This window comes from Equus caballus, chromosome 10 (assembly GCF_041296265.1).
Source record: "Equus caballus isolate H_3958 breed thoroughbred chromosome 10, TB-T2T, whole genome shotgun sequence".
Classification (NCBI taxonomy): Eukaryota; Metazoa; Chordata; class Mammalia; order Perissodactyla; family Equidae; genus Equus; species Equus caballus.
The window spans coordinates 86,161,110-86,171,538 of record NC_091693.1 but is presented as its reverse complement, the minus strand read 5'-3'; the positions used below and the strand labels follow the sequence as shown (position 1 = coordinate 86,171,538).

At 44.5% G+C, this 10,429-nt stretch overlaps 1 protein-coding gene and 1 pseudogene across 1 annotated transcript; both read left to right on the top strand.

The window, feature by feature from the left end:
* The first annotated feature begins 4,775 nt into the window (after positions 1-4,775).
* On the top strand, positions 4,776-5,807 carry LOC100073120 (trace amine-associated receptor 8-like). The gene has a single exon (XM_014735637.3). The coding sequence runs from the start codon at positions 4,776-4,778 to the stop codon at positions 5,805-5,807; it is 1,032 nt and encodes a 343-aa protein (XP_014591123.2).
* Positions 5,808-6,768: 961 nt separating this feature from the next.
* Positions 6,769-9,114, top strand: LOC100073119 (trace amine-associated receptor 6-like; annotated as a pseudogene).
* The last annotated feature ends 1,315 nt before the right edge of the window (positions 9,115-10,429 follow it).

Sequence of the window (10,429 nt, the reverse complement as noted above, 5' to 3'; positions counted from 1 at the left end):
TTTAACAACATATTTTGTCATGGGTTGTGGATTTTTGTTGAGCTTTCTTACTTCGGATGGGTGGGTCTGTTTAGTTTGTATTTCTTTCTCTTTTATCCTCCTCCAACCCCAAACACACATTATGTGCCTGGGAGTTCTGAGCTGTCTCCATCCAGCCCGGAAGATCTCCAGACACAATCACGCTCCACGCTAGTGCTTTGGGTTCCTGCTGTGCTGTCAGATGGGAAATGTCACTGGTCCAGGCCGTGAGCCACCGGCAGCTCAGCTGAGTTCCTGGATGTGAATCCATATCTGTGTCCTTGTTTCCCCCGAGACTAGCAGCTTTCTAAAAGCCAAAGTCCCAGGTGGAATTGGGACAAAGTCATTTAGTTTCAGCATCCTTGCACCTGTGCTTCGAGGCGAGGAGCCTCACCCCAGCCCCTGGCCTCACGCCGTGAGCTGTGCACGAGTTCCTGTGTGCAGTGAGCACTATTAGTCCCCTTTACAGGAGTCAAGCCCTGGATTCCAGTGCTGCTTCCGGACCTGGGAGCCTCTAGGTCCTCCTTGTAGCCCTGCTCGCATTTGGCCTTCCTGTCTCTTTCTTCGTGCACAGAGAAGATCATCTCCTTTATGAACTTTGCTCTATCTCCTCCCCATTAATAACTATCCTGCCCTGTCCATGGGTTTGGAGCACAGGGGTTGAGGAAGGAACTAACTGAGCCATCTTGACTGAAAGTCCCAACGAAATCTTCATCTTATCTGGAAGTAAAGGTGGAAGAGACAAAATGTGTTTTATCGAACTGCATGTATTTTCTAATCTTACTGTTTTACTTAAGCAAGGTTTTTGGTCTGAAAAGGTAAGAACCTGGAGGTTTTGTTTCCAGTTTGTCTCTCCAGACAAGCGGTGCTCTTCCTTCTAACTTTACAGATCTGCTGGCACCACGATTTGGAGGCAGGCACCTCACAGCAGCAGCAGGAGCAGTGGGACCCCATCCTCCACAGATCACACTTCAGCAGAAGTAGGTAGATGCCTGTGGTGGACAGAATAATGGCCCCCAATGATGTCCACGTGCTAATACCCAGAACCTGTGAATCTGTTACCCTCCCTGGCAAAAGGGACTTTGCAGGTGTGGCTCAATTAAGGATCTTGAGATGGGAGAGTAGCCTGGATTACCCAGATGTGCCCAATGTAATCCCAAGACTCATTAAAAGCCGAAGAGGGAGAGGAGAGATTCAGAGTCAGAGAGCTATGAGGATGCTGTGCTGTGGGTTTTACACGTAGAGGAAGGGACTGCGAGCTCAGGAATGCAGGCGGCCTCTAGGAGTGGGAAAAGGCAGGAAACAGTCTCCCCAAGAGCCTCCTAAGGGATAGGAGCCTGGTTGGTGCCTTTCTGTGAGTCAATGAGACCCATGCAGTTTCTAACATCCAGAACTGTGAGATAATGAATCTGTGCTGCTTTAAGCCACTGTTTGTGGCAATGTGTCACAGCAGCAACAGGAAACTAATGCAATGTCATGATCCCAAGCTAGGCCCCCCACCTCTGACTGCAGATACCTCAGTCAGGCGGGGCTCAGCCGTGGAATGACCCCAGAGACCGTTACCCACTCAGCAGCACTCAGAGACTTTGCTTTCCTAACACAGGGCAGCTCAAGGCCCTTTGGCTTTAAGAAAGCCTCCCTATTTCTACTCACTGGAACCTAATCTCCCAGAGCCAAGAGCTGTGCTCATCTGCTTCCCTGCTTGGCGGTAAAACTTTTCCAACCAGAGCTCAGTCTTTCATCTCATATTCTCCATTGCTTTTCCTTTAGCATTCCAGAATAAAATCATTAATAAACCAAATCAAAACAAAACAAAAAATGGCAACGTGGACATTCCCTGATTCCAAGTCTCCCGCTTAATGCTGCATGCCTCTTTTCCTCTTCACAGTTGGCTCATTAAATATCAGTCTCTGCTCATGGTCTCTTCTGCCTTCCCTACCCGTTCCCAGTCATTCTCAATCCACTGCAACTGCATTCTCTCTCCAACATCCCGACAGAAGAAGTGCAATCATGCTCATCAGTGATTTAGCTGTTAATGCCAACAAGCAATTCTCAGTTTACTTAACTTGACCCATCGCCAACATCTGACACTCCTGGGATGCCTCCTTCATGAACATCTTTCATCCCATGGGGCCTGGGGGACCACGCTTTCCTGGTTTTCCACCTGCGTTTCTGTCTACTCTTCCCTTTGCAGGCATGACTTTGAAGATGGTGCACCTCCAGTTCCTTCTATATTCTCTTTACCCTCTCTATTCCAGTGAACACATACTGAGTGAGCATCTGACCCATTGTAGGCATTCCGGCAGGTGTGCACCAGGCAATCACATTCACTCCTACAGCCTCAAAACACCAGTCACTCAGGATCCCAGATGATTATATCCGGCACAATTTCTTTCCGGAACTGAAAATTTATGGGCTGAACTACCCACTGCAGAGTTCCAGTTTCATGTCCCTCTGACCAACCCTAACCTAACCCATCATCTTTCCTTCCCAAATGTACTCTTTCTCCCATATACCTTATCTTTCTTGTTGGCAAGCTAAGAACCTGGGACGCATCCTCCATTCCGGGCTCCATCATGCAGCCCTAAACCCCTACATCCTTTCAGTCTTTAAACCGTGTATTTCATATTTTCAGAAAATAGGGAGGCAAGGCTACTGAGTAAGAGTGGGGTAAAATCATGCTAGCTCTGAGAATTTAGAGAAGAGAAGACAGCATTACCCAGAAGAATCTGGGAGATGATCAATTGAATAACTATTTTCTTGGCACCTTTGATAATCTGTTCTACTTATATTCCAATGTGTCCAATATGTTTTCAGTATCTTTATCCTAAACAACAGCTCCCATTGCTATTCTGCAGTCCTGAATGTGTTGTGAAGGAAAATGTGTTCATCACTTCTCACGTGCTTTATAGGATCGCAGGTGCCCGTTGTCCTCAGACCTGAATTCCTTTCAATAGCACTCTCCGTTTCTAATTTGCCTCCCTAACTCCCGTTACTATCACAAGGACTAGGCTGAGACAGGAGACGCTGGCCCTGTCAGAACTGCCTGGCCCTCACCTCCCACACCTTCCCGTGTGGCAGATTTGCAGTTAGCTCCACTTGAATTCCTTTCTGCATCATTTAGTTGCTGTTGCAAAGAGATAATTTAATCTCTGAAATGAAACCGCCAGGGCCCCTGGCTGGGCTTGTGACTAGTCCAGCAGCACAGAAGCTTCTCCTGGCGTTTGAGCTTGTAGTTGTAGTTGTGAAACTCTCACTAATTTTATCTTTGAGTCTGTTTCGTGTGTGTGGAGCCTGAAGGGACAGTGGGGCGTGTACGGGGCCTGGAATGTGGAATCCCGGGACGGGTGATTGGCCTGCATCCCCTCCTCCCCTCCTCGCTGGGATGGACGCTCAGCTGTCTCCACCCCCTGGCAGCTTGAGCCCAGTCCAGGTCCCCACTCCCCACCTGGACCTATACCCTGGCCGCCTCTCCCCGCGGCGTCCGAGGACCCGATTGACACAGGGAGGGTTGCGTCCGTCCGGCACACATTCCGCAGTCCAGGGCGAGGGTGGCGGTTGTCACCCCACCGCAGGCTGCTGGGGCCACAACATCTTCAAGGAGCAACTCAGGGGGACCAAGACTCTCACCCACCCCCAATCCAGGTGCCGAGTGGGTCCCGATGTGGACGTCGCAACCCCTAGGGGCTCGCCCTTCTGCCTGTGGTTGAGGAGGCCGACCCAGGATAGGGCAGATGCCTGCTCAGCTTCCTCACCTGCAGCCTGGGCCACACATGTCGTCTCAGTGGTTGGCGGAGGGGGACCCTGACGGCGGGTGGGCCAGGCGTGCTGCGGTGCAGGGCCGGGTCTGCACTTGCCCTCAAACATCTCCCAGCGCAGGGGGTGGAACGTTCCCCCACGAAATGCAACACCAGGCAGGTCAGAGAGACCAAGGAGGGGAGGAAAAAGCTTTAACCCGAGGGCACTTTTTTCCGTGTTCTTGAACAAAGATCTCTGCATTTTTATTTGCCCTGGGCCCTGAACATCTTGTAGCCAATCTTGTAAATAGGCAGTAAGTAGCATAACTCTCAACCACTGGGCAAGGCTATTTCAGGACAGTGAACTTACAGAAATCTGCTGGCTATGAAAATTACAAGTATTTCCACAGAGTAACAGAGCACAGGGAAATAACGTTGTAGAACTTATTAATTATAACTATCAAAAGAAAGTTTCCTTGCAGGATTCACACCTCACTCTGTAGGGACTCCTTGTGAGGACTTTATAAGGTGCGAAGTTTATTGGCTGCTTCCTACAACATCCTAGGGGCTACCTTCTCCTTCAACGTGAAGGTGGGGTGTCTATTAAAAGGTGACCTTTCAAATATGCAGTTATATTATATGTGATTATCCTTCATGAGGACAGAAGAGCTGCACATGTGTAAAGGACCAGGTATTTAAATGAAATTTCTTCCATTAGTGAGATAATGCGAATTTTGGCCTGGTGAAAATTCTTAGTACATTTGCATGGAGTTAACTATCAATGAGGCTTAGATCTAGTTACAGAAATAATTACATAAATTAAAGACAGAAAGGATAAATTTCTGAGTTTTTGAAATTCTTTAATTTCTCCTTATAATTAAAATGGAAAAAGGAAGGACGTGAGGCAGTATGTAAAAGCACTTGCTCAAATATGCAGTGTGACTTTTTTTTAATTTTCAGCATTGAAAACTATTGTTCCGACCACAAGGAGGGGCAGAAAGACACCACCACCTGCAGATCATGAGCCACAGTCCTTCCCCACCTGGCATGGTGCAGCTCTGCTACGAGGGTGTGAACGGGTCTTGTATTAAAACTCCCTACTCGCCAGGAGCCCGGGTGCTTCTGTACGCAGCGTTTGGCTTGGGTGCTGTGCTGGCTGTGTTTGGAAACCTCCTGGTGGTGACTGCCATTCTTCACTTCAAGCAGCTGCACTCTCCCGCCAACTTTCTCCTCGCCTCTCTGGCCTGCGCTGACTTCCTGGTGGGGGTCACTGTGATGCCCTTCAGCATGGTCAGGTCCGTGGAGAGCTGCTGGTACTTTGGAGCCAGATTTTGTGCCCTCCACAGTTGCTGTGATGCAGCATTTTGTTACTCTTCTCTCTTCCACTTGTGCTGCATCTCCATCGACAGGTACATTGCTGTCACTGACCCTCTGGTCTATCCCGCCAAGTTCACGGTGTCTGTGTCAGGGATGTGCGTCAGCATCTCCTGGATCCTGCCCCTTGTCTACAGCGGTGCTGTGTTCTACACAGGTGTCAGTAACGATGGGATGGAGGAATTAGTAAGTGCCCTCAACTGTATAGGTGGTTGTCAAATTGTTGTAAATCAAGACTGGGTGTTGATAGACTTTCTGTTATTCTTCATACCTACACTTGTCATGATAATTCTTTACAGTAAGATTTTTCTTGTAGCTAAACAACAAGCTATAAAAATTGAGCACACTGGTGGCAAAGCAGAGTCATCCTCGGAGAGTTATAAAGCCAGAGTGGCCAAGAGAGAGAGAAAAGCAGCTAAAACCCTGGGGGTCACAGTGGTAGCATTTCTGATTTCATGGTTACCGTATACAATTGACACGCTTGTTGATGCCTTCATGGGCTTCGTAACCCCTGCCTATATTTATGAGATCTGCTGTTGGGGGGCCTATTATAACTCAGCCGTGAACCCTCTGATTTATGCTTTATTTTATCCTTGGTTTAGGAAAGCCATAAGGGTTATTGTGAGTGGGGAAGTTTTGAAGGATAGCTCCTCAACCATTAGTTTATTTTCAGAATAAATGCAAGCACTATGTGGAGAAATTTAAGGATATTTTCAAAACTATGAATTTATGATGAAATTAGATATAAGAAATGAAGAAAACCTTTCAAAACTAGAGAAATATAGTCTTTTTTCAAATTAGCCAAGAACAAACCTACAAAAATGTGCCTCCATTATAACATTGTGAAGATATTTACTGCACTAAATAATAATAAACAATAAACTGGTTTCCATGTGTCACCTGTCTCAATGTTCTGTACATGTCCTTACCACCCACAGTTGTTTCTTCCAGCATCACTGAATTCTGAATCTCATCTCTGGCTGTGAAATCTCAAATTATTTTCCCTTTTATGCTCAACTCCCATTTGTCGTCAAATGGTCTTTCTCTCCCTGACTTTCCGACGCTGTGTTGGTGTATGAGGCCATTATCGCGATGCTCCGCAGACCGCATGGCTTAAACTACAGACATTTATTTTCTCATGATTTTAGAAGCTAGATCTCCATTATTGATGTGTCAGCAGGGTTGGTTTCTTCTGAGGTCCCCCTTTGTCTTGTGGATGGCTGTCTTCTCTGTGCTCACACGGTGTCTCTGTGTGTGTCTGTGTCCTCATCTCTTCATATAAGGACACCTCTCATATGGGATTCGGGCTCAACCTTGAAAACCTCATTTTAGCTTAATTACCCTTTAAGATCTTATCTCCAAATCTTGTCCACTCTGCAGTCCTGGGAGTTAGGACTTCCACATAGGAACCTTGGGGGACACGACTCAGCCCATCACAAACACTGTCCAGATTTGACGACACCACCCAGAGATCTGCCTGTTTGCTGCTCCTCTGTGATTCTTTCTTCCTGTTCCTTTACTGTCTGTACCTTCCAGGAGTTTTTGTGGCAGCAGGTAGGTCTCTCCTGCTTAATGGCTGGGAGGATCTTGGAGCATTCTCCCCGTGATATTGTGGGACCAATAACCCAGCCTTGTGATCATGGACCAACTACAGACATTGCCCAGAAGTGAAAAATTGCAAGTGGAGACATTTAACATGAAAAGGCTTGGACAGAGATCTTTAGCAAATGGATATTCTGCAAGTGAGAGAATCATCAATTATCACCAGCAGTGGCCATTTCTATTGTAACTTTTCTTACCTGAAATTAGAGTGTAATTCACTTCCCCAACTTTTCTCAGCTGCTTTCTCCCTGAATACAGTGTGTATTTCTCTTCCCCAGAATGTTGTGGGGTCAAAAATTCTATGCTAATGTGGCAAAAATCTCCTATTAAAAAGGGCATAAACAATATATACTGTAATTTTACATTTTGGTCTCTGGAATATTTTATGCTGTTGATTCAATAAAAGTGTTTTTGGAATGCATATATAGAGTGTATACATTTGTATATTGAAATTAAATTGTCATAGATAATGGTAAGTAAACATTTTTCTTATGGTTTATCTGTGGATCATTCAATTAAAATGATTGAAGCATTTTTTTCCAGTTGGTTTTCACTAAGACTTTTCATTCTTTTCAAACAAATATTGAGCATTAATTATATTCTAGTGCCTGTGTCAGGAACATCTAAGGATAAAAACTTTACATTATATAGTATATTCCTCAGAGAAAATAATTTTTCAGGTAATATGGATAACACATTTTAAATGATATTATTGAGGGCCAAAAGAGTGTTGGAGATGCTAAGTCCTGCAAGAACCAGTGCCGTCACAAGGCTGGTACTTGGCGTTGGGCATTCCATTCCTATAACACTGTCTTCTCACCCACATGTGGTTCCATGGCCTAAGGGGTTAAAAAAATTGTTAAAGGATATTTTATTTTTTGAGTAGAAAGGACTTTTGATGGGTCTTCAAGCGCGTTTGGACTTAGTAGGCAGACAGGAGAGTGGACAGCTTCTTTATGACAAGAAGATTAATTTCCATAAATAGAGAATCGGACTTGGCAAACTGGAAGACAATGACTAGATTGGTAGCGTGATAAGAATCAATAAATAAAGTTTCATGCTATACTTACTCTACTCCATAGATCAGATTAGCTGTAACAGAGTTAAAAAATGATACCATGTGCCCTAGCTTTAGAGTGTAGAGGAGAAACACCAGAAAAAATTCAGTGAAAGAGTTGGATAATTGCTCCATTCAATAAATGTCCTACAGCATTGCACTATTGCTAAATTAAATTATCAATATTGAATATAACAGAACTTCAAAGGTAAATTCAAGATTTTTGAAATTTATCCTATGGGCAAGTGAAATATTATATTGTTATGAATGACACCAAAACCTTCAATACAATTCTAAATATGGAATTTCTTTTGAACATGTAGAGGGTATGTGGAACATCACAAAGAAGAGGGAAGACGTGAGATTAGATTCTTCCATATACTTCATGATAGTGTTTCCTAAGTGTGACTGCCCTAGGTACGCTGCTCAGGGCTCTCTCATTCTACAAGCGTATAATGCCCTCGTTGTTCCACGTGTAACCTCCTTGGCCATAGATGACCGAAGTAGCTGGAAACATGATTTCAGGAAAGCTCATCAACAAACCTATCGACAGCAAACCTATCAGTGGATTTAAAAGTCCAGCTCTGGTACTTTGGGCGAAGCTTCTGCACTTTCCACACGTGCTGTGATGCGGCATTTTGTTACTTTTCTCTCTTCCACTTGTGCTTCGTCTCCATCGACAGGCACATTGCTGTCACTGACCCTCGGGTCTATCCCACCAAGTTCACGGTGTCTGTGTCAGGGATGTGCTTCAGCCTCTCCTGCATCACCCGCCTTGTCTACAGTGGTGCCGTGTTCTACACAGGTGCCCCTGAGGCGGGGATGGAGGAACTAATAAGTGCCCTCAGCTGCGTAGGTGGTTGTCAGCTTGTTGTAAACCAGTTTTGGATTTTGCCGGATTTTCCCTTATTTTTCACACTTACCTTTGTTTTGATGATTCTGTACAGTAATATTTTCCTTGTGGCCAGAAAACAGGATAAAAAGATTGAAAAAATTAGTGGCAAAGCAGGAAGATTATCAGGACGTACAAGACCAGGGTGACAAAGAAAGAGAGAAAAGCAGCTAAAACCCTGGGTGTCACAGTGGCAGCATTTTGATCTTATGGTTCCCGTATGTGACTGATTCATTCACTGACTTCTTTCTGGGTTTTATAATCTTCATATGTTTATGAGATATTTGCTGGTTCAGTTATTATAATTCTGCTCTAAATCAATTGATTTATGCTTTGTTTTACCCTTTGTTTAGGAGAGAATAAAACTTACTATTATTGGCCACATATTAAAAGACACTTCTTCAATTGTACATTTACTTTCTAAAGAGGCCTAATTATCAAATTGAGGGATTTGTGACATTCTGGGAATTTCCCAGCAGCTTTGACATGAAATACACGGCATGAAAATGTCCATCAAATGGGGGAGGGGAAATGGTGCCTCAGTTTCAGCAGCACAGCCTCATGCTTTTCTTTCTTGGTGAGGTGAGCATCTTTACACATTTGATAGAAACATATTTACTAAATAATGGTAGACACAAGGTTCGTATTTCTAATTTCCTCAAATCTGGGCTGTCGCCTGCTCTGTTATTTTCCTCTTCCGGGCCTCCTTTCCAGGTCCCTTTCTATCCCTGTCAGAGGCTCCTGTTCCCTGTTCCCTGGGAAATTCTGTGTCCCGGTCTCTCTCTGGACTCTGTTAACTTTGCCCTCATGTCAGCAGCTGGTTTCCTGGGGCCCCGTCTTTCTGGGTGCTGAGAGCTCTCTGAGCCTCATCCAGCAGCATTCCAGACTCTGGGCGGGACTCCCGTTTCATAATTGGGGGAGATTTTGTAAATGTGTGAATAACCGTGAGCAGATGGTGCAATTTCTACAGCTGTGATTGTCCTTTCCTGTGGCTGTTCCCTCATTTCGTGAGGTGTGTTGTTTTACTTTCCCCTCTTGATGGAGGGCAATTTCTGTCACATTTTCTCTGTAAATACTATCCAGAGTTTGTACATTGTTGATGACAAAACTAACAATGTATTGTGAGTTATGGGAGAAGGATGGATTATGTAAAAAATTGGTTGGCCAGGCCCGGTGGCCTAGTGGTTAAGTTCAGTGCACTCTGCTTTGGCAGCCAGGGTTCAGTGCTCTGGTGTGGACCTAGACTGCTCTGTTGGCAGCCATACTGTGCTGGCACACATACTGAAAAACAGAGGAAGATTAGCACAGATGTTAGCTCAGGGTGAATTTTCCTCAGCAAGGAAAAAAAGGGAAATTGTGAGTGGTATATATCTTCTTGGAAAAATATTGTTGAGCATTCTGCCTCATGTATTTCACAAAATCAAAACTAATTTCCTTCAGATGTTAAAAAACTAAAAGAAGATATTTCTTTCATATTTTTTCATTGGAGGCATCATGACTGAAAACACATAGATTCATGTGCTTTATTTAAATTTTTTAAACTCCAAATGAAAACAAAGCCAAGATTTTTTTAAAAAAAAAGGGCAAGCTGGGAAAACTATTGACATACAAGATGAGGAAAGATTTCATGGGGTTTAAAACATGAAGGCCTTTCACAAAACAGTAAGACAGAGACAGACATCTCACTAGACATGTGCACAGGCAATTGTACAGAGGAAAAATACAAATGGCCAATAAATATATTAAAAT

Bases quoted from the DNA above. Each gene is read 5' to 3' on its own strand.
- LOC100073120 (XM_014735637.3), top strand. From the start codon at position 4,776: ATGAGCCACAGTCCTTCCCCACCTGGCATGGTGCAGCTCTGCTACGAG.